Source organism: Zalophus californianus, chromosome 6, assembly GCF_009762305.2.
Source record: "Zalophus californianus isolate mZalCal1 chromosome 6, mZalCal1.pri.v2, whole genome shotgun sequence".
Lineage (NCBI taxonomy): Eukaryota > Metazoa > Chordata > Mammalia > Carnivora > Otariidae > Zalophus > Zalophus californianus.
The window spans coordinates 91860536-91887330 of NC_045600.1; the positions used below are offsets into that span (position 1 = coordinate 91860536).

The following is a 26795-nucleotide window of genomic DNA, read 5'->3' on the forward strand; positions in this document are numbered from 1 at the left end:
ATCAAAAACCTACCAACAAACAGGAAAGCAGGACCAGACAGCTCACTGGTGAATACTACCAAACATTCAAAGAATTAATACCAATCCTTTTTAATCTCTTCCAAAAAATAAAGGAGGAGGAAACTCTTCCAAACTTATTTTATGAGGCTAGCATTAACTTGATAGCAAATTCAGATAATGACCCAAGAAAATTACAGGCCGATATCCCTGATAAACACAGATGTATGGGTGCCTGGGTGGCTCAGTTGGTTAAGTGGCTGCCTTCGGCTCAGGTCATGATCCCAGGGTCCTGGGATCAAGCCCCACATTGGGCTCCCTGCTCAGCGGAGAGCCTGCTTCTCCCTCTCCCTCTGTCTCTGCGTGCCGCTCTGCCTACTTGTGCTCTCTCTCTGTCAAAATAAATAAAATCTTAAAAAAAAAAAAAGAGAGATGTATAGGCACTATTTCTAAGACTTCTTTCCGTTCTAGGATTTTTAGTGATCTATACCCTATAGAAAGTAAGGTTTTATCATAAGGAAAACAGAACTTATTAAATCCTAAATGGATCTGGATGCTGTAGAAATGTTTAGCTAGACCAATTTGCATTTTAGGCAGACAAAAATGTCAAGTTAGATCACAGTTCCAGCAAATACTTTGTTATTACACAGTCTAATTTAATTACATAGTGTATTTAGATTATTTACATACCAGCCACTGCTGTCCATAAACAAACACATGATTTTTGGCAATGTCAACTCTATCCCATGCCAATGTAAGGATAAGCTGGTCAAATGCAGATGCATTCGTGCCTAATTGAACAGAGAGAACAGTTGACAAGATCAATTAATTTATCTCTATTAAAATGTGAGCACTTATGAATTCTCCCCATTCCCTTTTAATTAACTTACATAGCTCATTTCAGTCGCTGTTCAGAGGCAGCCTGCCTCAGAAAGGTAAGGTTACCCCCCAGGGTTGAGGGCTTTTATTTTCCAACTACAGAAAACACACAGCCTCACTCATTGCAAACAATTCAGAATGCAGAACATAAGAATAAAACAAAGATATCTGTTTCTATCACAGAGACAGTACCATGTTAAGATTATGAAAAACATCCTTTGTCTTCCACAAAGAACATGCACTTTTCTGCACATATATAAATTCATACAAATACTTTTGTCTATGCAAAAGTGGATGATACTATACAAAGTATTTAGTAACCTACTTTATGTACCTTAACATCATACCTTAGTTTTGTAAAACAGTACATACAGATTACCTTACATACATATTAATTCTTTTAAAGGTGAACTAAAGTTGATTCAAAAAATACTCTAGTGGCCATTCATATTATTTTGAATTTTTTGTTGAGTATATTTTTATGCACGTTTGATTATTTAAATAGGATGATTCTATAGAAGCCAAAATGCTGGGTAAAGAATATATACTTTAAAACTTTTGATACACTGCCAAAATACGTTCCAGAAAGGTGATACCATCCATCAATGGTACAAAAATATCCAATAGGGGAGTAAAATGCTTCTGTATTAAGATTTACTTTGTTTTAATTATAATATTAACCATCTTTCCACATTTTTGCCAAGTATTTGTATTATTCTGCTAACATCTTTTACATAAATTGACTCATTTTTCCATGAGGTAGTCATCATCTTACTATTAATTTGTAACAACTCTTTGTAGTCCCTCCAGATTCCTATTCCTTAATTTCTTCACCTATGAGGAAATAATAGGAAATCTGCCTCCTAGGGTTGTGAGATTAAATGATAAACAGTATAAAACACTAAAACACAGTGGTTAGCACAAAGAAAGTCTATGGCAAGTGTTAGGTTAGGTGTTCTCTTTTTATTTTTTATATGTATGCAATCCCATTTATTGATCTTTCCCTTTATAAAAGTTTCTGGATTTTCTATTATTTATGATGTCTTTTTCCCAAGATGTAAATATATTTTATTATAGTATTTTTTAAATGTTTATTCTATTGGCAATTTATTATGGTCTCATATTTGGGAAATTCTTGTGAATGACAACAACATGGTGTCCTCTTGCTCTGCTCCTGTCACTTCACAGCATACCTGGACTTTCAAGTACCCACCCAGATGGGACTCAATTTCAGCTTCTAATTTTTGGCAAGATTTTTCACTGTAATTCTGTTTATCGGTTGGATGTCTTTGGCAAGATGAGAGGACAAAACAGTTCAATGTGATGTGTGTTAACCCTTTAGTCCTCAAAGATACCACTAGTTTTCTTTCCAAGCTTCCTTTCAGAATGAAAACAGCATGGTTAAGAATGTTTTAATTTCTATCAACCAAGACCTCGTTACCTTTAAACACTTGCTTTCAGCCAATTAAAAATGTGCATTCTTAATACTGTAATTAAATGGGTCTGTTGGCAAAAACCCTGCTAGAAATTAAAATTTTTTTAAATTTCTACAAGACAAAAACAAAAGCCCATTTACTGTCACAGAAAGGTAACACTGTGTCTTCCACAAAGAACAATTATTGAAAAATTCAGTTCCCAAACATTTAGCTAGATTAAAAAGTCCTATCTTACATAAATAAGCTATAAATAAATTATCAAATAAAAAACTTTTAAATCTTACCTTTAAGAAGTGCAGTAAGTATTGCTACATCTATATCTTGATGTTCATCTGATCCAATGTGGAAAACCGTGATCTATTTAAAGATCAATTCATAATATTATGCCTTTATATTTTCAAAGCTAAGGCATAAGGTATATAAAACAAAGTAATTTCAGATTACATGGGAGATAATGTTTTTGGGGGGTTTTGATCAGAAATTACTTCATTTCAACCAAAAATTCCCACAAAATTAAAAAACTTCTATCATTTACCAAATAAAAATAGCAAGTATACTAAAAATATTTAGTTTCATATTATATTCATTTTTTGACCTATCTCAGGTCCTTTACTAGAGTAAGCAACTTATGGCCTAAGACTATAGATTATATGTCTAAGTAAATCCTGATGTTCTTTCTACAGAGTGAACATTTAATTCAAGTAATGTATATATGTGTTTTTTTTTTTTAAGATTTTATTTATTTGTCAGAGAGAAAGAGAGATAGCACACACAAGCAGGGGGAGCGGCAGGCAAAGGGAGAAGAAGGCTCCCCGCTGAGCAGGGAGCCTGATGTGGGACGCGATCCCAGGATCCTGGGATCATGACCTGAGCTGAAGGAAGGCGCTTAACCAACTGAGCCACCCAGGTATCCCTATATAATAGTGTTCTTGAATGAAAAATGTTTTCTTCAATCCTTTTCCTGGAAATTTCTTTAAATTATTTGAAGTGAAATGCCACTTGAGAGGTTTTTAATAACATTTTTTCATAAAGTAAGACTATCATAACCCCATATACATTTTGCAACATTATTGTGTACAAAAAGGAAATGCATGAAAAACAGCAGATCAAATCATGTTCTCATCTACTTGTCATAGTTGTTAAAAAATTTTATCTCTGAAAACTTAAAGCCCATGTTTAGATAACTGAAATTAAACAACACTGATCTTTAATTTAATCTGAGCATTCAGAGTAAAATAAATTCTTTTCCCAAATATATTCTATTTTTTTTTGAGATTTTCTTTTTTCCAGTAATCTCTACACCCAATGTGGGGCTCGAACTTAGAACCCTGAGATCAAGAGTTGCTTTGCTCTACTGACTGAGCTAGCCAGGCGCCCCTCCAAATATATTTTAGAGAAGCCTTTAACTACTCTTTACAGTTCTTCCTTGATTCTAGATATAATCTGTTGAGGCTAGTTAATAAAATTTTCCTAAAACAGAGTGCAAATATTGGTCAATACCATATAAAAACTATAATCCTCTGATAATCACTCTGTTTGAAGAAAACAATAAAAGACTTTTTTTTTTTTAAGATTTTATTTATTTATTTGACAGAGAGACACAAAAAGAGAGGGAACACAAGCAGGGGGAGTGGGAGAGTGAGAAGCAGGCCTCCTGCAGAGGAGGGAGCCCAATGCAGGGCTCGATCCCAAGACCCTGGGATCATGACCTGAGCCGAAGGCAGATGCTTAACAACTGAGCCACCCAGGTGCCCAATAAATGACATCTTTACATGGTTAAAAAACTTTAGAATTTTAAATCCAAATTAAAAGCAAAAGTATTTCAGGGTGCCTGAGTGGCTCATTCCGTTGGGTAAGTGTCCAACTCTTGGTTTTGGCTCAGGTCATGATCTCGCAGTTGCAGGATCAAGCCCCAGGATGGAGCCCCATATGGGGCTCGGTGCTCAGTGCAGATTTTGCTTCAGAATCTTTCCTTCTCCCCCGCCCTCCCCCTTTGTCCCACCCCACATGCACTCTCTTTCCTTTTAAAATAAATCTTAAAAAAAAAAATATTTCACCAATTTTATAATGTGTTTTGAATGAAATAAAAAGGCTTATTCTGCTGAAATATACTTACAAGCTCCTTTCTTTTCATGCACTCCATCAGTGTTTGAAATAAATGAACTGCTTCACTCTGGCCAAAGTTAAATGTTTTTTTGATGGTTGAAATAATATCTGGCTCTGCTGCATCAGGAAGATTGCTGAAGAGGAAACATAATAAATTCACTGATTTCAATTTCTATTATTTGTAGAATCTAATATCAAGTATAGGTGAATCCATGTAAGACCTTTAGAGATAATGTATTAATATTAAATAGTTGACCCTGAGTGAAATATTGTCCCTTATGAGTCATATGGGGAGAAAATAAATGGAGTTATTTTTCTCTTTGAATTATTTTTTTAAATTTTATTCTGTTATGTTAATCACCATACATTACATCATTAGTTTTTGATGTAGTGTTCCATGATTCACTGTTTGCGTATAACACTCACCGCTCCATTCAGTACATGCCCTCTTTAATACCTATCACCAGGTTAACTCATCCCCCCAGCCCCCTCCCCTCTAGAACCCTCAGTTTGTTTCTCAGAGTTCTTTGAATTATTTTAAATTGTTTTACAAGGCATGTGCTGCAACAGCACTACTCACATTTTATAAGATACTCTATAAACATAATTTTATTTATTTTTTAAAGCATTTTTTTTGAAGATTTTATTTATTCATTTGAGACACAGAAATACAAAGAGAGAGAAAGTATGAGCAAGGGGAGAGGCAGAGGGAGAGGGAGAAGCAAGCTCCCCGCTGAGCCAGGAGCCCGATGCGGGGCTCAATCCCAGGACCCTGGGATCATGACCTGAGCCGAAGGCAGATGCTTAACCATCTGAGCCATCCAGGCGCCTCTATAAACGTAATTTTAAGATACTATGGTGTATTAAGCAATACTTCACCAAGATGTCTTACACATGAGCACATTCACATTTTTCTCTCTTCCTCAACAGGTAATATATTTATATGGCTCAAAAATATGAAATTATAAAAATTATTAAACATAAATATGAAAATTCATCGTGAAAGTCTCTTTCCCACTATCTTCCATCTGCCCAGTTCCATCACAACTGCTTTCCTTTTTCCATGTATGTACTTTGGTAATTTTCCCAAATCTAGTACACAGATACCAACCTTTCTTAGCTACAAACTACTCTGTTATGTAGATATACCATAATTTATCTAGCCCCCTTGATATACATTCTATTTTGTACCAATCTTTTACTTTTATAAACACTGTAATGAGTAACTTTTTATGTTTTTATGTATTTCACATGTATAAAAAAGTACATCTGTATAAACAATTCCTAGAAATGGATCTAATGGGTCCAAAGATATGTGCCTCTGTATGTTTGACAGATCTTGCAAAATTGTCCTCTATGTAGACTGTTACACTTTAATTCATTCCAATAATGTATTAGACAAGCTATTTCCTCAAACCATACAAGGTATTGTATTAAACTTTAAATTTTCGTGTTCATAAAATACTGAAATGAATCTAATACTCTAAAAGCCACAAGCCTCTTTACATAGTGAAATCTTTTTGTAATCACACACTTACCCTCCCTCTTCTGTTTGCTTATGAATATATGCCAGTAGATCTGCAGCTCTGCCTGTTCCTTCACAAACAACGACTGGAACAGGAGGACTTTCCTGAAGATACTCTAAAACTGTGAGGATAACATTTGGCCCACCCTCAAATATAAGTGCCACCACAGGGACACCTTGTCCAATTCCTTAAAAAAGTAAAAGATTATAAGACATTAGGCAAAATACAGTAATTTAATCTTATTTTTTACTTAATCAAAACACAAAATAAAAACAAAAAGCCAAAATATAATTTCTTGTAAGACTGTGTTGACTTCATTTCAAGCATTCAACATGATACCAATCTAGCCTAAGTGAATTAAATACTGAATGAATTACTTTTTCATTAAAGTAGTTCTAAATGACAAAGTTAGAAAATAAATGATTAGGCATGCACTAGAATTTAGTTTCACTGAAAAGTGAAAATTATTTTGTATATTTCACTAATTGAACTCTTGACAAGAAATTTATAACACCAATTTGTTTTTCAAAGATTTTTTTTAAGTAATCCCTTCACTCAAGGTGGCGCTCTAACTTAAAACCCCAAGATCAAGAGTCACATGGTCCAGCAAATAAGCCAGCCAGGCACCCCTAGTTTGCTTTCCTTTTTTTTTTTTAAAAGATTTATTTGACAGAGAGAGAGAGAGACTATGAGAGAGGGAACACAAGCAGGGGAAGTGGGAGAGGGAGAAGCAGGCCTCCCACCGAGTAGGGAGCCCAACATGGGGCTCGATCCCAGGACCCTGGGATCGTGACCTGAGCCGAAGGCAGACGCTTAATGACTGAGCCACCGAAGTGCCCTCAGTTTGCTTTTCAATACTGTATGAGTTGAACTTCTAATGTATATTTGTTTTTATTCACTTTTAAAATGTGTATTTCTGATTTCAAATGCACTGAGACATTAATATAGAAGTTAATGACAGAGTCAGGATTATATAAATGGAACTGATCAATAAAATCCAGAACCTCTACAAGAGTAACAGAAAAGATTTAGTGAAGAATACCAATTTTTGTTTTTACAGTAACCTACAATGCAGTGAGAGAAATACAAGTAACTGTAGGATTCTAAAATGTTCCTAAATTTCAGGAGAGGATATGACTCGATCATATCTGAATTCACCGTTCTATAATTTTGTATTTCTATTTCACTTTGTCACAGAGCCCACCTTCCTTGGTGTCCTAGGATTATAAAATTTCTTCTTTTTGAAAGTAAAATCTAGATGTTAAACCAGAAAGTATGACCGTGGTTGGAAAGGAAGACAAGTGTCAAGAATACCAACTTTTAAGACTTAACTACCAAAGAGTGATACCTATTCACGTTATAAACTTTAAACAAGATGATTCTTACTTTGCAATAAAGTATTCCTTTTTCCTCTTCAATCCTGAATTTCAAGTCATGTATTAGAATATATCACACATTAAGAATATTTCTGAATTCCTTGGGCTGCAATAGGATTATAATAGCAAGAGCTTCCAATGAACCTCTGTGGCTTTGGCATCAATATCTGAATACCCTATTTGGCCTCAGACTTCTTTCCCTAAGTCTATTTTGTCTAAGGTCAGTCATTTTTGTTGTTTCATATGTTGTCTTGCCACAAAAGGAAATGAGCACTTTAAAGAACCTTTTTAGAATGTTGCTGGCCATTAATATACCTAGAATAATTTGAACAATAACAAATTTATAAATTCTCTTACTAGCATGAATTCTTTGCTGATTAATAGTTTTTTCAAGTTCTCTTCTCAATCTGACTTCTGCCCCATACTTTCCAACAGTGCCATCATCCACCAATATGAAATGGGAATGTAGATTATTCAGAACATTCAATTTGCTCAGCGGGTTCAACAAGGTTTGATAAGGCGCAACCACCTAAACAATAGCAAACATAAGAGTTAGTGGGTAGGATTTAATATAAAGAAAAAATAAACTTTAAAATAATCTGTAAAGGCAAGAAGGTGATAAAATTCTATTTACAATATAGTAACAAATAGAAAATGTCAAAAAATATGTCAAAAAGCACAAGCTTTTAAGCCAGCTGATGGTTAATCAATAATGGGTCAGACCATACAATTATATTTCAACTCTTACTGCAGAATATATATTTCTATTATCACATGCAAAAGAAACAAAATAAATGAGTATATAGTATGAAGAAACTGTTAGTTTATTAGTGAATAAAGTGCAATACACAAAGGACACTGAATAAGAACAATCTAATATCAATTATAGTTTTTTATTTTTCTAGCCCTCATACAATCTTTAAAATTGATATTAGAAATTTAATCGCACTTGAAAGTGATCATTATAATTCAGTAATTCTTTTTTAGTACTCTCTTGATAAATATTAATAACCAATCCACATGTCCTTAACCTACTCAAATAAAACACTAACATTTGATTACTACTCTTAGTGACAGTAAAATTAATTCTTAATATCATATAGTCATTAAAAATTTATTACAAAGACTGGCATGATTTGGAAAAGGTGTAAAACCGTTATAAAGAAAGGCCAAAACCAAAACATACTAATACTATGATGACAATTACTTATATCTATGAATGTATTCTTGGAAGGATCATAAGAAAACCTCAGGAAAAAAGGAAAAGAAAGAAAACACTTTTTTTTTTTTTTAAGATTTTATTTATTTGACAGAGAGAGACACAGCGAGAGAGGGAACACAAGCAGGGGGAGTGGGAAAGGGCTTCCTGCTGAGCAGGGAGCCCGATGCTGGGCTCGATTCCAGGACCCTGGGGTCATGACCTGAGCAGAAGGCAGACACTCAACAACTGAGCCACCCAGGCGCCCCTCAGGAAAATACTTTTTAAACATAATTTGAAAAGTATGGTATGATCATGAATAGTTTAAGGTGACTTGCACTATTCTTGCTCTAATTTTGTTTATACAAGTTCAAATATAAGAAATTTTTAAAATCATTCTTACATCTCTCCCAACAAGATCATTTCTGTTTTCAATCACTCCCCAGGGTGCTATTCCAATAGTGCAAATCTTTCGAGATGATCTGGAAGCATGTTCTTTGAGGGCATCACCAACATGTTTTGCCACACCTGTTCATATAAAATTTAATTTACTTTATGTGAAAGTAGTTATTGTTTTCAGAATAATCCTGTACTCAATCTATAACATTATAATTGTTGATATTTTTCTTTACACAAAGAAGATAAAAAGCAACAAGGTCCAAAAGACAAACTTACAAAAGAAAACACAAGGACCAAAAACAAAACAAAACAAAACAAAACAAAAAAACCCCACAATGTCAAATCACTACAACTGCCTGAAACACACGTAAAAGTAACTTTTACCATGTTGTTAGGCCTAGTCCTCTCTTAGATTCCTCATGTAAGTAACTGTAGTTTTTTGTTATTGCTCTACACATCATCTAAAAAAAAATGAAGAGTATGGCTCAGGACCATAAGCAAAACACACACACACAACAAGCAACTAGAAAAGTTGTCCAACTGAATCAAAAATTAGGAGAAAAGTAGAAAAGACAATTCAAAAGAGCATATGACTCCTCACTATCACTTAGGGGTTGAATTGTATCCTTCCCAAAATTCGTATGTTGAAGTCCTAATTCCAGTACCTCAAAGTGTGACCATCTTTGGAGACAGGTCCTTTAAAGAGGTTTACATTTAAAAATGAGGCTACTAGGGTGGGACCTAATCAATCTGCCTGGTGTCCTCCTAAGAAGGCGAAATTTTGGACACAAAAAGAGCCACCAGGAATGTACATGTGTGGTGAAGAGGCCACAGTGAGAAGGTGGTCATCTACAAGCCACAGAGAGAGGCCTCAGAAGGAACCAACCTGCTAACATCTTGATCTTGGACCTCCAAAACTGTGAGAAAATAAATTAATTTTGTTTAGGCCACCCAGTCTGTGGTCTTTTGTTATGGCAGCCCTAGAAAACCAATACAACACTCAATTTGCTTTTTATAATGCATGAGATCTCATTCCTCACCCGGATTATGGAAATAGCATCTTCACTGGTCTTCCAATTGCTGCCTTGCCTGTTCACAGTCTATTTTCAAAACATCATCCAAGTGATCTTTGCTCTTGTCAACTCTCTGCTTAAAATCTTCCCTTCTTATTCAGAGCAAACGCAAAAGTGCTTATAATAGCCTATACGGCTTTATATAATGATGTGCCTATTGCCCCTACTCACCACCCTACCCCAGTCCCGTAACTTCCTGACCTCATCACCTAGCATTCCTTGTTCATTCTACTTAGCTACATTGGACCCTTCTTACCATTCTTCCAACACACCAGCAGTTTTTTCTTTTTTATGTGCTCTGCCTCACATTATCCTTACCACGCCCCCTCATTTCCTTCAATCTCTACTCAAATGTCACCTTATTAATGAAGCCCTCTCTACCATCTCTTCTCTGTATTTCATGTGTCTCCACAGCACTTATCATCTAACATATGATAACATATTTAGTTATCTGTTTGTTATCTGCATCTTCTCCACTAGAATATAAGTTCCACGAAGGTAAACATTTTGTTTTGTGGAATGCTATATCTTCAGCAGCCAGAAGAATGCCTGACACACAATTAGGTTCAAAAACTAGTTGTTCATAATGAATTAGATATCTGCAAGCTAATTTAAGTAATAATTATATTTTACTTTGGATATTAAAATTAATTTGCTTTTCTTATATCTAACCTGTATATTTCATAGAGAAGATTTGCAATGAAAAATTATAGTATATTAAAAACTAATTTTGAAAGCTACTTCTTACCACTGCCTAGGCAATGGATTGCCATTCTTATATCAATTTACCATAAGTCAATTTTATTCCTGGAATAAATAAATAAAACTTGGCTCTGTAGGATCAACAACCTTTTTTTGTGAAGGGTCAAACAGTAAATATTTTAGGGTTTGCAAGGTAAACAGTCTCACAACTATTCACCTCTACTGTTGCAACACAAATGTAACTATATATAATACAAAATCAAAGGATTGTGGCTCTGTTCCAATAAACCTTTATTTACAAAAACAAAGAATGGGTTGGATTTGGTGCATGGGACCACAGTTTGTCAATACCTGCTCCAAAGTGTATTATTATTTAAGAGTAAATGAAAACTAAATACTTTACAGTTACCATTTATACTTAGGAAGTATATAGATTATTTAACAGAAAAACTGAATATACTGATACTTGGTGTTATTATTTCAAATATTTAATTGATATTGTGAAACATTTACAAACACACTAAATAAAATTGATATAATTGTCACATTACCTGTGTTTACTCCTCCAGTTAAAATCCAGGCTCCGGTTGTAACCGCAGCTTTAATAAGACCCTTTCCAAGCAGCTGCTTGATTCGTGGGTGAAGCTCAAATTTCTGCATGCCCCCATGCACAGAGATAACAAGTTTGGGTAATTCCATTTGCCATTCTTTAAGCAGAAGTTGCAGAATGACTTCAGGTTTGGTGTCATATGATAGTCTCACATACTAAAAAAGATTTTTAAAGGACAAAATAACTGAATATGTTCATAGGTTTCATAATGCAACATTATACGACATCAGAAAAATGTTTAGATCAGATTATTATAGATTGATAGGTTACTCTTAATATACTTAACACCCCTAGGAATAGGCAATAGTAAATGATTTTAAAGTTGGAAAATCATTCTGTAAGAGCCATAAAAGCAGTGGTACTCTAATTTTTAACCTTTAAAACATAAATATGTTCCTCCTCCTATTTATATAAACTCAATTACCATTCATCCTTTATAAATTTACCCACAGTTACTTACTGACTATGAATATGCAGTAGTGGGAACTGCTAAAGGCTAGCTATGGTGATGAGAAACAGGAAAAAGAAAGAAGAAGAATGGGGTGCCTGGGTGGCTCAGTCAGTTAAGGTCTGCCTTAGGCTCAGGTCATGATCCTGGAGCACCGGAATCAAGACTCCCAAGCTGGGCTTCCTGCTCAGTGGGGAGTATGCTTCTACCTCTCCCTCTGCCCCTCCCCATTTCTGTTCTCTCTCTCTCTCACTTGTTCTCTCTCTAAGTAAATCTTTAAAAAAAAAAAAAAGAAAGAAATTGAAAAAAAAATGGAAGCTTCTACAACTCTTGCTATTAGGAGAGGCAAATACTGTATTATGTGTTTGAAAGTTTTGTCAATGATCTGGTCTATTTATAACAGAATTGTGATTATGCAGTAAAATAACAAAGATATTTTTTACTCAATATTTCAAGGTGATCAGATGGATTTACAAGTTTAATTTTTTTTTTAAAGATTTTATTTATTAGAGAGAATAAGAGAGAGAGAGAGCATGAGAGTGGGGAGGGTCAGAGGGAGAAGCAGACTCCCCGCCGAGCAGGGAGCCTAATGTGGGACTCGATCCCGAGACTCCAGGATCATGACCTGAGCCAAAGGCAGTCGCTTAACCAACTGAGACACCCAGGCGCCCCTACAAGTTTAATTTTTTAAAAATTCTATAGAAAATAAGCTGTCGCATCTGTGAAATAACTTCCTCTGGTTTACAAGATTAAACAATTTATCTTTGTCTTAAGTGACTTCACAAAACTTACTTGCTATTGACCGCTCTAATTCATTTTCTTGGTTTGATGTACCTAGATGATTTAGCTCATAAGAAATCTGAAATATTCCTATGTTAGAAGAAAAACATTTTGTTAAAGATTTTATTTATTTCTTTGACAGAGAGAGAGACAGCGAGAGAGGGAACACAAGCAGGGGGAGTGGGAGAGAGAGAAGCAGGCCCCCCGCAGAGCAGGGAGCCCAATGGAGGGCTCGATCCCAGGACCCTGGGATCATGACCTGAGCCGAAGGCAGACGCTTAACCAACTGAGCAACCCAAGTGCCCCGAAGAAAAACATTTTTAATCATCTCTAACAAAGGTTCTTTGCAAAAAAACATACTGTCCATTGCTTTACAACCAGAGATCAAATACCAATGAAAAATACTCTAAAATATCAGAACCTAAAGTATCAGAATTCTACAAAACTGAGAAGACCCCAGAGTCCCTTAAGATGTTTGTAATGGGGGTGCCTGGGTGGCTCAGTTGGTTAAGCAACTGCCTTTGGCTCAGGTCATGATCCTGGAGTCCCAGGATCAAGTCCTGCATCGGGATCCCTGCTCAGCAGGGAGTCTGCTTCTTCCTCTGACCCTCCCCCCCTCGTGCTCTCTGTGTCTCTCATTCTCTCTCAAATAAATAAAATCTTAAAAAAAAAAGAACGTTTGTAATGAGGGGCACCTGGGTGGCTCAGTGGGTTAAACATCTGCCTTTGGCTCAGGTTGTGATCTCAGGGTCCTGGGATCCAGCCCCACATCAGGCTCCCTGCTCATTGAGCAAGGAATCTGCTTCTCCCTCTGCCCCCGTCCCCCCACCCCTGCCCCCCAGCTAGTGCTCTCTCTCTCTCAAATAAATTAAATTTTTTTAAAAAGGGGGGGCGCCTGGGTGGCTCAGTTGTTAAGTGTCTGCCTTCGGCTCAGGTCATGGTCCCAGGGTCCTGGGATCGAGCCCCTCATCAGGCTCCCTGCTCAGCAGGAGGCCTGCTTCTCCCTCTCCCACTCCCCCTGCTTGTGTTCCCTTTCTCGCTGTGTCTCTCTCTGTCAAATAAATAAATAAAACCTTTAAAAATAAATTAATTAATTAAAAAAAGAGTGTAATGAGATTTGTTCTATACTAAGTCTTCCTATATTACTTTTGTCTAACTCATTATATTTGGCATAAAGTCATGTTTGGAAAACAGCTTAAAGTTAAAAAAAATATATAAGGAAGAAATGAGGAGTTCCACTTTGGACAATGGCAGACTAGACTGTTTTAAACTAACTCTGCTGGTAGGAATAGAAAAAAACGAGAAAATAAATAACATGTATGAAGGCATCAGAAAGCTACTAAGACAATGAAAAACTGTGGGATCAGGATCCAAAAGAAAAGGAAAACTTGGGAGAGATGTGCCCATCTTTACCACTGCTTTTCCCATCAAGGCAGGGAGGCAGACAAAACAAAGAACAACATAAAGGGTAAAATATTGATAAATATAAATGAAAAATAATGTTGTGGGGGAGTGAAAATTATGCCAGCAAAAGCATATAAGTCATGAGAGAAATAGATGCAGTTACAAGTATTCTAAAGGTTCTTGCACTTCCAAAAAGTAGTGAAAGGGGTAATTTATAATAAGTTAAAATGTGTTTTGTAGTGTTTATTTTAAGATTAATCTACAGAAAAGAGAATGTATAAATAACATACTAATAAGGAAAGAAATAATAAAAAAATATTTAATCCCAAGCAAACAAGAAAGAAAAGGGAATAAAGAAAAAGTGAGACAGTATAATAAACTTAAAAATATGTGTTGCTTATAAAGAAACCTCTTAGGGGCGCCTGGGTGGCTCAACCACTTAAGCATCTGCCTCCGGCTCGGGTCATGATCCCAGGGTCTTGGGATTGAGCCCCACATTGGGCTACCTGCCAGCAGGGAGTCTGCTTCTGCTTCTCCCTCTCCCCCTCCCCCTGCTCATGCTCTCTCTCTCACTCTCTCGAAAATAAATAAAATCTTAAAAAAATAAAAGAAAGAAAGAAAATGACAAGATTGAAAACATTTCATAATGAGAGAATGTTCAGTTCACCAAGATGTAACACCTCTGTATATATATGCACTTATACAAAGAACTTTAAAATACATAAAGAAATGACTGAGACTTTCTGATCTGCTACATAAATTTTCAGACAATAAATGTATTATGTATTATTTAAAGAACAAGATAAATGAAGTTAAAAAAATCAAGTATGTGATATACCTTAGCTCTGTAGGAATGAGAACCCCCTTGAAAATTTATGACTCCATAAGCATCCGTTGGGCTCTGTTCTGTATGCTTTTCCACAGACCATTCTTCTAATGTCTGATTAAAATGGTCACCCAATTTCACATCTGAGTATTTCATGGCAAGACTTGCAGTAAAACAAGCATGTTGCTTGACCAAGCGACCACAAAAACACCTAAAGGAAAGAAATGAAATTTTAAAAAGATCTTTCAAAAAATTAGTCAATGAAAAACTGAATTAAAATGAACAAACCAATGAACATTGAGTATAAAAATAATCTAACTTTTTAATTTTACAATACCAATAAATTAATACTTTTAACATAGCGGTAAAATAGTATAAGTACATTTTTTTTGATGATACAGTCCTCTAAATTTAGTGTGGGGTTATCTACAAAATGTAGTATAGCCATATAACAGAATAGTATTCAACATGAGAATATCTAATATTAGAATATTAAACACAATATGGTCTCAAAATTATCATGCTTCATGAAAGAATCCAATGCCTAACAGTACATATCTATACAATGATGACAATGGTGGCCCAGGGTCAAGGGCAGAAAGGGCAACTATATTCTACCTAGAAGCACTACAGGACACTACTATGTAGGAAGCAGGCAGTCTCACTAATTTGATAAAAATTCATACGGGTGGGGCGCCTTGGTGGCTCAGTCGTTAAGCATCTGCCTTCGGCTCAGGTCATGATCCCAGGATCCTGGGATCGAGTCCCACATCGGGCTCCCTGCTCAGCGGGAAGCCTGCTTCTCCCTCTCCCACTCCCCCTGCTTGTGTTCCTGCTCTCACTGTCTCTCTCTGTCAAATAAATAAATAAAATCTTTAAAAAAAAAAAAATTCATACGAGTGCCTGCATGGCTCAGTTGGTTGAGCATCTGACTCCTGATTTTGGCTTGGGTCATGATCTTGGGGTCCTGGGATTAAGCCCCCATTTCAGGTCCCCGCTCAGCAGGGAGTCTGCTTATAGATTCTCTCCCTCTATCCCTCCCCTTGCTCGTGTGCGCATGCTCTCTCTCTCTCTAAAATAAATAAGTAAATATTTTTTTAAAAAATCATATCACAGTTTGTAGAAGCCAAAGGAGCTAGAGTTTGTAGGGCAAAAAACAAAAAGAGGAAGGAGCTACATGAGAGAGTTCCCGATATATACAGAAGGATCTTCTTAAACATGAGTTAAGAACAAACTACCCAAGGCAAACATAAGAACTACTAGACAACAGTAGGCCAAACAATTCCTGAAGTTCACAAAGGGCATGGAATAGTTTGTGTTGCTACCAGCCAGAGTAAGAGATCTCAATACACAAGACCTACAAAAGGGTCCTGAGAATAGCAATGCCTAATCTAATTAGAAGGGCTAAATTAGACCTAGACGATGATGTACCATGACAAACTGTAACAGCAAGACTTGAAAGATCAAATTAATCCAAAATAACTTAATTGCATGCTAAAACAAGTCCAAAAATTCACTAACAGAATGATAAAATCCAGCACCCTAAAACATAAACTCTCTCTCTCTCAACTAAAAGAATAAAATCTTTGGAAAAAAAAATAGAATCTATCCAAAATGAAACACTGAGAGAAAAGACTCGGGGGAAACAAAAGGAACAGAACATTAGCAACCTGTTGAACGGTATCAAAGCAGCTCAATAAACACAAAATTCAAGTCCCAGAAATAAGGGAATGGGAATAAAAATTTGAAAACATAGGGCAAAAATCTGAAAACTATTTGAGCAACAGAGCTGAGCAGTTCAATAAGAACTGAGCAAAACAAGCTTAAGGAAATCACACTAGGGCACTGCTGAAAGCCAGTGATAAGAGAAAATCTTCAAAGTAACATATCACATTATGGGCAGAAGAATAAAGGTAAGAATGACAGCACACATCTTGTCAAAAATCATGCAATCCAATAGTCACTGGTACATCATCTTATTCTTTTTTTTTTTTAGGTTTATTTATTTAAGTAATCTCTACATCCAATGGGGGGCTTGAACTCACAACCCCAAGATTAACAGTTACATGCTCTTCCAACTGAGCCAGTCAGGCACCCCAATTTTTTGGTTCAGCATCTTTAAAGTACTAAAGGGATGGGGGGAACCCTATCAAATTAGAATCCTGTAAGACTCAAACAAAACTACCAGCCAACCAAAGTGATTAAATAGACATTTAACACTCAACAATAGAATAAAAACTCTTCTTGAGTGCACAGAAATATTTACCAAAATTAAATATATGCTAGGCCATAAAGTAAGTCTCAATAAACTAGAGTAAGGATGGAAATCATACAAAGTATGATCTCAGACCACAGTGAAACTAAACTAGAAACCAATAAAAGAAAACACGGGGGAGGAGCGGTTTTGTTCCTGGGTGGTTCAGTTGGTTAAGCATCTGACTCTTGATTTCGGCTCAGGTCATGATCTCATGGGTCATGAGATCAAGCCCCGCATGGGACTCCATACCAGGGTGTGGAACCTGCTTAAGATTCTCTCTCTCTCCCTCTGCCCCTCCTGCCCACCCCCTCAAGTGTGTGCACTCTCTCTCTCTCAAAGAAAAGAAAAAAAAATACTGGGAAATTCTTCAAGTATTTGAAAATTAAACGACACGCTTTTTATTAACACATGGATCAAAGAAAGTCACAGAAGAACTTAGAAAATATGTGGAACAAAATGAAAATAAAAACAACAAAACATGGGATGCAATTATACAGTGTTTAGCATAAAAGTGTATTCACATAAATACTTTACAGTATGAAAATATACAGGATAAAAAACTGTAGTATATAGTTTAAACAAGAAGATCTGCTACATGAGGAAGGTGAAAATGGTGGCAGCCCGGGCATGGGTCCTGGGAGTCCAATGGCTAAAAAGGGCAGCCTGAACCATGGTGCCCTTGGGTACAACGACAGCTTTGCACATTACCAAGGACACATTCCTGGGGTCCTACCCCAAGATTCCAGAACGGGCCATCACTGCCAAGAAGTATATGTGGGTAGAAGACCACCAACTGTACCAGGATGATGGCATGGGGTATGATGACTACCTGAAGCTCTCTGACTGCTCAGGGCAAAGAGAGATCCATGGTATGACTGGGACCACCCAGACCTGAGGTTGAACTGGGTGTACCAACGCCCTGGGACCTTGACATGTCTATCAGGAACTGTGTGGATACATCCCCCATGCCTATTTCCTGGAATCTCATGTGTAAGCACCTCTCTGGCTTTGTGGCCTTCATGCTGTTCGTGTTCTGAGTTGGGGAGACTTACCCAACCTACCAATCTGTAGGGCTAAAGCAGAATCCTTATACTCATCTGTACCTGGAACAAGGCAGAGATCCCACCAAAGAGCCTGAACCAGTGGTTCATTATGAGATCTGAGGCGATTCACCAGCTTTGCGTCCCCTAAGTGACTCCCTCATTTCTAGAGGTTTAACCTTAATGAAATCCCTAATAAAACTTAGTGCTATCATTAAAAAAAAAAAAAAAAAAAAAAGATTTGCAAGTAATAGTAATCTAAACTCCACCTTAAAAACTTTTTAAAAAGGGCAAATTAAACCCAAAGTGAGCAGATGGAAAGAATAAAGAGCACACAATGAAACATGAAAAGAAAAGAAAAACAATGTAGCAAAATCAATGAAACAAAAAGCTTGGTCACTGAAAAGACCAACAAATTCAGTATCAATTCACTATAAACATTTTCAGCAAATTAGGGAAAGAGGGAACTTCCTCAACACAGATATCATCATACTTATTTAATGTTGGCTATGAGTACTACTCACTACATTCTGAGTCCTGTGAGTCCTAACTAATCACCAAACCTCGGGGTCATCTTGGGGACACGTGACAAAAGTAGACAAAATATATGAGGTTAACGGTTTTTAAGCACTGAACAAGAAAAATTATGGGACTTCAATCCTTGAAATGAAGAAAAATATATGGAGTGAGGCCCATAATTGTACCAACCACACTGGGAGAATTTCTCAACCACTGTGCATTGAGATAATGCTCAGGTAGAAAATGGCAGTGTCACTGAGCTGAGCAAGGAGGCAGCGAACAGAATTCCAGGCTTCTGAAACAGATGGAATTTGTAGCAGGGTACCAGAGGAGAGCCAGAGGGGGGGGGGAAATGAACTTGCATGAGGATTCACCATGGATTCTTGGCCACACACTGAGCTGTATCTGTGTCGGTCAAGACTTAGACACCTAACAGAAATCACCTACTGCGGGTCTGAGACCTGAATCATAAAGGACTGGAGACACTGCAGTCTTAGATCAGAGTGAAAAGACATGAGTAGGCATCCTGGGCATTCAGTTGAGACCCTAAAAAGGCTATACCTTAGGAGTACAGTCCACATTCTAAGACTAAATTCAAAATAAAAATAGAAGGTGCCTGGATGGCTCAGATGGTTAAGTGTCCGCCTTCAGCTTGGGTCATGATCCCGGGATCCTGGGATCGAGTCCCACACTGGGCTCCCTACTCATCAGGGAGCCTGCTTCTCTCTCTGCCTCTCCCTCTGTCTCTCATGAATAAATAAATAAAATCTTTAAAAATAAATAAATAAAAATAGAGCTGCCCCAACAAAGAATGAAATCAAGCCCTATGGGACAAAAGAATCTGTCAATAATTTAATCACCTGTCAGAACAAAATTTAAACCCTTTAAAGGAAGATGACATAGTCCAGAACTCCTAAAATTGATCATGGAAACTCGCAACATACAATAAAAAATTACTAGACATATGAAAAACCAAAAAAAGTGACTCATAATCAAGAAAAAAGTAGATAAATTTAGCAATTCAATAGAAACAGACCATAAATGACACAGATGTTCAAACTAGTAAATGAAAATTTTAATGCAGATATAAGTAGTATGTTCAAGGACTTATAGAAACAGATGGTGATAACAAAGGTATAGATAAGGCATCTCAGCAGTGACCTGGAAACTATAATAAAGAATCAAATGAAAATTTTAGAACTGAAAAATATAATGCATGAAAAGTTCACTGGACGGGCAAAACAGCATATTGGCAACTGCAAAAATAAGGATTAGTGGGGAAAAAATATATTCCAAAGCTACAGTAATCAAAGAAAAAAAGACTAGTGAACCTTAAGAAATATCACTACAAATGTTCTTTTTTTTTAATTTTATTTATTTATTTGAAAGAAAGAGAGAATGAGAGAGAGCACATGAGAGGGGGGAGGGTCAGAGGGAGAAGCAGACTCCCTGCTGAGCAGGGAGCCCGATGCGGGACTCGATCCCGGGACTCCAGGATCATGACCTGAGCCGAAGGCAGTCGCTTAACCAACTGAGCCACCCAGGCGCCCACAAATATTCTACTTTCATCAATGGAATAAAATTTTAATTAAAAAAAAAAAACAGGGCTGGGGAGCCTAGATGGTGGCGCAATCAGTTAAGCATTCAGCTCTTGGTTTCGGCTCAGGTCATGATCCCAAGGTCCTGGGATCAAGCCCCATGTCAAGCTCCCTGCTCAGCGGGGAGTCTGTCCTTCTCCCTCCGCTCCCTCTAGCCCCTGCTCGAGGTTGGTCAGTTGGTCAGTCTCTCTCTCTCTCAAATAAATAAAATCTTTTTTAAAAATCATGCAAACTAACAAATGTCTAACTGGAGTTTCAGAGAGAAGAAAGAGAGAGAATGGGGCAGAAAAGTATTTTAAGAAACAATGGCTAAAAACTTCCCAATTTAGAACCCTCCTACACTGTTGGTGGGAATGCAAGCTGGTGCAACCCCTCTGGAAAACAGTATGGAGGTTCCTCAAACAGTTGAAAATAGAGCTACCCTATGACCCAGCAATTGCACTACTGGGTATTTACCACAAAGATACAAATGTAGGGATCCAAAGGGGTACGTGCACCCCGATGTTTATAGCAGCAATGTCCACAATAGCCAAACTGTGGAAAGAGCCAAGATGTCCATCAACAGATGAATGGATAAAGAAGATGTGGTATATATACACAATGGAATATTATGCAGCCATCAAAAGGAATGAGATCTTACCATTTGCAACGACGTGGATGGAACTGGAGGGTGTTATGCTGAGTGAAATAAGTCAATCAGAGAAAGACATGTATCATATGACCTCACTGATATGAGGAATTCTTAATCTCAGGAACAAACTGAGTGTTACTGGAGTGGTGGGGGGTGGGAGGGATGGGATGGCTGGGTGATAGACATTGGGGAGGGTATGTGCTATGGTGAGCGCTGTGAATTGTACAAGACTGTTGAATCACAGATCTGTACGTCTGAAACAAATAATACATTATATGTTAAAAAAGAAAAAAAGAAAAAAAGAAGATAGTAGGAAGGGAAAAATGAAGGGGGGGCAATCGGAGGGGGAAACGAACCATGAGAGACTGTGGACTCTGAGAAACAAACTGAGGGCTTTAGAGGGGAGGGGGGTGGGGGGATGGGTTAGCCCAGTGATGGGTATTAAGGAGGGCATGTATTGAATGGAGCACTGGGTGTTATATGCAAACAATGAATCATGGAACACTACATCAAAAACTAATGATGTAATGTATGATGACTAACATAGTAAAATTAAATTTAAAAAATAATAAAAAGCTTCCCAATGTGGTGAAAAATATGAACTTGCAGATATTTATGGCACAGTATATACAAAGAGAACCACTCTTAGGCACATTATACACCTGCTGCTGAAAACCAAGGACACAGGAAGAAAGTCTTTAAAGTAGCCAGAGAGGAAAAAAAATCATTACATACAGAACTACACTAGTGACAAATGACTTCTCACCAGAAACAAGAGCCAGAAGACAATACAATGGTATCTTCAAAGTGCTGGAATAAGAAAACTATCAACTCAGAAATCTATATCTAGGGAAAATATCCTTCAAAAATGAGAGTAGAATAAACATGAAAAATGAAAAATATGAAAACATATTTTCAGATAAACCAATCTGAGAAAATTCATCTCTATTGTTCTGCATTATACCAAATACTAAAGGAAGATCTTCAGTTTGAATGGAAAGATACCCCCTGGAACTCTGCATCTAAAGGAAGGAACGAACAGGACTGGAAATGGTAAAACAACTCCATATATCTAAAATGAAAAGTGCATTCTGTGCTACTACCTACCTACCAGAGACCTTCTAGTCTTACTCTTATTCATTCATCAGATCTTAATGAGCAACATTACTATTTACTTAGCTATCTAGGCAAGAAATTTAGGATTCACCAAATCCTATTGAATTTATCTCATTAATTCCTTCAAATATGTCTACTTCTCTTCATCATCATAGCCACTATCTTAACTCAGACTCTCAGTTTTTCCAGAATTACTCCAAAACTTTCCAAGCTATTTTTTTCTCCCAATCCAATCTCCTCAAAATGCCAACTGCTTTTACCAAAAGAAAAACTAAGCATTTTACTTCCCTGTATATCCTTATTGAAATCTAAACTATGTGACATAGTACACAAACAGCTTAAATGATCTAGTCCCTACTTATTTTTCCAGATGAAATCTCTCCAATATCCATATTACATTCTACATTCTGTAGTTTCCTGATAGAACCATAATCTCTTTCACTGTCAGGCCTTCCCACATCCTGTTCTCTCTGCCTAAATCCCTTTTGCTCAATCTTTACCTAACTAATTCACATTCAACTTTAGAAATCTGCTCAAGTAGCTTCATTGGAGTTCAAGTAGCCTCGCCCAATCCTTCTCCTCCCAACTCTAAGGAACCTTCAAATGTAATCAAATGTAATAACCTGTGAGGTTTATCCCACCTAACTGATGCTTCTAAAATATTAGTTTTATTTTTCAAAATTTACGCAATAGAGTTTTGTTATTAAACTTACCTGACGAGTTGCTGACAAATTTGACATCCTGGAAGGCATCTATAAAACAAGGTAAATTTATTACTTAACATTAAAAAAAAATTTTAATTTAAACTACGTAAAATCCATATAATAGTACAAATCAAAGGAAAATTATATGCTTAGTCTAACTGTTCAATAGATATGTCATTTATACCTTGGTTTATACACTCAAATAACTATTTTTTTAACTCACATAGTTTCCACATTGTTTATTGTAGTTGACATACAATGTTACACTAGTTTCAGGTATACAACATAGTGTGTAATGATTTTATACATTACTCAATATTCACCAAGAGTAGTCACCATCTGCCACCATATAATGTTATTACAGTATTATTAACTATATTCCTTATGTTGTACTTTTATCTCCATTATTATTTATAACTGGAATACCAGGTACCAGTTGTACCTCCTACTCCCCCCTTCACCTATTTTACCCATGCCCTCACCCACATATTTAAAATAGTTTCCATGTTTTTAAGTACAACTAGTTGTGACAAAATCCAGAAACCAAAGAGAAAAAGATTGACAGATTTAACTACTCAAAAATACAACATTTCTACATGGCAAAAATATGCCACTCATAAAGTCTAAAGACAAACAGGAAAAAATAATTGCAGGCAAAAGGTTAGTTTCCCTAATATAGCGTTTCATCAAATTTACATAAAAAAGGAAAACATATGGCTAGTTCACAGGTAAAAACATACATATGAAAAGGCATTTGATTAGAAAAGATTTTTTTAGTCCTTTAAGACAGTATCTTGAAGAGAATAGAGATAGGTAGTCTTTTTTTTTTAAGATTTTATTTATTTATTTGACAGTGAGAGACACAGCGAGAGAGGGAACACAAGCAGGGGGAGTGGGAGAGGGAGAGGGAGAGGGAGAAGCAGGCTTCCGGCCGAGCAGGGAGCCCGATGCAGGGCTCGATCCCAGGACTCTGGGATCATGACCTGAGCCGAAGGTACACACTTAACGACTGAGCCACCCAGACGCCCCAAGACAGGTAGTCTTATATGCTGGTGGGAGTATAAACTGATACAATCTCGATGGAAGACAACTTGGTAATACCCATCACAATGAAAAAAATGTAAACTCCCTCTCAAACTCTAATACCAATACTAAAACTATAGGCTAAAAACTATTTGTAGCACATGTGTAAAATAATTAATGTACAAAGGTTACTCATTCACTACAGCATTTTTTTTTCTAATAACAAAAAGAAAAACAGAATAGCTAAAATGTTGATCAGTAAGAAACTAAGGGGCGCGTGGGTGGCTCAGTCACTTAAGCGTCTGTCTTCAGCTCCGGTCATGGTCCCAGGGCCCTAGGATCAAGCCCCATATCAGGCTCCCTGCTTAGTGGGGAGCCTGCTTCTCCCTCTCCCTCTGCTGCTCCCCCTGCTTGTGCTCCCTCTCTCTCTCAAATAAGTAAATAAAATCTTTAAAAAGATTTTAAAAAATAAGATTAAAAAAGATTTAAAAATAAGATTAAAAAATAATCTTTAAAAAAAATAAGGAACTACTAAAACAAACTATGATCCAGATATATAATTTAAAAGATGCAACAACTAAAAACAGTGGTTATTGCCAAGATAATAAACACTGTGGGTTAAAGAGTATGTACTTAAAAGGAGAGAGAGAGGAGTAAATACACATCTGCTAGGACATGCAAAGACTGTATCTACTTCTGGAAGATATTCTGAGGAATAGGTAACACTGGTTTTCTTTAGGAAGGGGAATTTATAGTTAAGGCACAGTGGTAGAAAGGGACTTTCACTTATAAATTTTGGTATCTTGTAAATCCATGTATTAACCTATTCATAAAAACCTAATTTTCAAGTTCAACTAGTATAAGGGCACCTGGCTAGCTCGTTGGAAGAGCATGCAACAGTTGATCTCAGGGTTGTGAGTTCAAGACCCACGTTGGATGTAAAGATTACTTAAAAATATTATCTTATTAAAAAAAATTTCAACTAGTATAGAAAGAAATGACCAGCTACCAGTGTTTGAAAATTATGTCTCATATGGATGGCTACAGCCAGATACTTAGTAAGAGAATATTTCTTTAACACCTAAAGTTAAATTTCTACTGCAAACTGAAATTAACAAAAGTATAGAAAATAACTCCTCAATAATACAATCTCTTTTGTTAATAAAGCAAAACCATAATTTTCTCCCAATGAAAGAACAGTGTCTTACTTTAGAACTGGCACACTGATGGGCGCCTGGGTGGCTCAGTTGGTTAAGCAACTGCCTTCGGCTCAGGTCATGATCCTGGAGTCCCTGGATCGAGTCCCACATCCGGCTCCCTGCTCGGCAGGGAGTCTGCTTCTCCCTCTGACCCTCCCCCCATCTCATGTTCTTTCTCTCTCATTCTCTCTCTCAAATAAATAAAATCTTTAAAAAAAAAAAAAGAACTGGCACACTGAACTAAGGAGATCTAAATTCTAATCCCACCTTTATGAATTATTAGCCATGTGACCTGGGAAATGTCACTTCTGCTCTGGTTAAGAAATGTAATGGTTACTAGGACCAAACCCCATGTCGGACCCTGCGCTCAGCAGGGAGTCTGCTTGAGGATTCTCTCCCCTCTACCCCTCACTCCACATGCAGGCACTCTCTAATAAGTAAATAAATCTTTTTTTTTTTTTTAAGATTTTACTTATTTATTTGAGAGAGCGAGAGAAGGAGAGCACACGTACAGGGAGAGGGAGGGAGCAGCAGAGGGAGACAGAGAAGCAGGCTCTCCAATGAGCAGGGAGCCCGACACGGGGCTCAATCCCAGGACTCTGGGATCATGACCTGAGCCGAAAGCAGACACTTAACTGACTGAACCACCCAGGTACCCCAATAAATAAATCTTTTTTTTAATGTAATGTTACATTGTAACAAAACATCTTTAATCATTAATAAGAAATTCAAAAACTCACGGAATAATGACTGGAAGAGATATTAAGGTTTATCTGTTTTATTAATTATCTAAATAACATTTACCAAATTTACCAAAAATTGAAGGAATGCTAAAAAACATAAAAAATATTTTCTCAATAATCAAGTAAATGCAAATTTAAGACATATACTGTTTCCTACTAATCACTTTTCCTTGCAGATAAAGAAAAATGTTACTCTAGTCAATATTCAGTAAAGCAGGCATTCTGGCCACTATCGGTAATAACGTATATTGCTTTAATCCTTTTGGAAAGCTTTCTGGCATTACATAGACTAAGGGGGGTGAAAAAAAATCTTAAACACAAAGAAAGTTTTATCCACTAAGGTCTTCATTATGGCCTAATTTTACTTTATCATGGCTAAAAATTGAAAATAACCAAAATATGCTCAATAATTGAACAAGTATATAAATCGTGGCCTATACACTAACAGAATATTAACTACCATTCTCACAAAATATCTGCAATATCATATTTACTATAACATTTTGTAAAAGAGAACATACAATATTTCACACCTAGACTGAATATAGCAACCTTTTAAAACAAAACCTATTGAGGAAGTATTAAAATTAAATGCACCAAAATGTTACTAATGATGACTGCCTTGGTGAACCTCGGTGGCTCAGTCGGTTAAGGGTCTGACTCTTGATTTCAGCTCAGGTCATGATCTCAGGGTCATGGGATAGAGCCCCGCATTGGGATCTGTGCTGGGTGTGGAACCTGCTTAAGATTTTCTCTATCTCACTCCTATGATTACAGGAAACAAACTAAGGTTTGCTGGAGGGGTGGGAGTGGGTAATGGGACAACTGGGTGATGGACATTAAGGAAGGCACATGATATAATGAGCACTGGTATTATATAAGACTAAGGAATCATTAAACTCTACCTCTGAAACTAAGAATACACTATATGTTAATTAACTGAATTTAAATAACAAAGAAAAAATAAAATTAATTAATCTTTAAAAAGAAATGAAGAACTGATACAACATGGACATGGCTTGAAAACATGCTGAGTAAAAGAAACCAAACATAAAAGGCCACATATTTTTGAGTCTATGTATATGAAAAGTACAGAACAGGCAAATCCAGGGCGCCTGGGTGTCTCAGTGGTTAAGCGTCTGCCTTCGGCTCAGGTCATGATCCCAGAGTCCGGGGATCAAGTCCCACATCGGGCTCCCTGCTCA

At 36.7% G+C, this 26795-nt stretch overlaps 1 protein-coding gene and 1 pseudogene across 3 annotated transcripts in view; one reads left to right on the forward strand and one right to left on the reverse strand.

The window, feature by feature from the left end:
• Positions 1-26795, reverse strand: part of TRPM7 (transient receptor potential cation channel subfamily M member 7) — a 117724-nt gene that overhangs the window by 63871 nt on the left and 27058 nt on the right. For all 3 annotated transcript variants that reach the window (XR_003515514.1, XM_027568727.1, XM_027568726.1), the window contains exons 3-11: positions 22635-22673; positions 14773-14971; positions 11244-11457; positions 8922-9046; positions 7678-7849; positions 5957-6131; positions 4429-4552; positions 2597-2669; positions 688-788 (exon numbers count right to left, since the gene is read on the reverse strand). Coding sequence is in view for 2 of the 3 variants with exons in the window: in XM_027568727.1 (XP_027424528.1) it covers positions 688-788; positions 2597-2669; positions 4429-4552; positions 5957-6131; positions 7678-7849; positions 8922-9046; positions 11244-11457; positions 14773-14971; positions 22635-22673 (1222 nt within the window). In the remaining variant the exon portion in view is untranslated. The remainder of the gene's footprint in view (positions 1-687; positions 789-2596; positions 2670-4428; positions 4553-5956; positions 6132-7677; positions 7850-8921; positions 9047-11243; positions 11458-14772; positions 14972-22634; positions 22674-26795) is intronic.
• On the forward strand, positions 17628-18180 carry LOC113908525 (annotated as a pseudogene).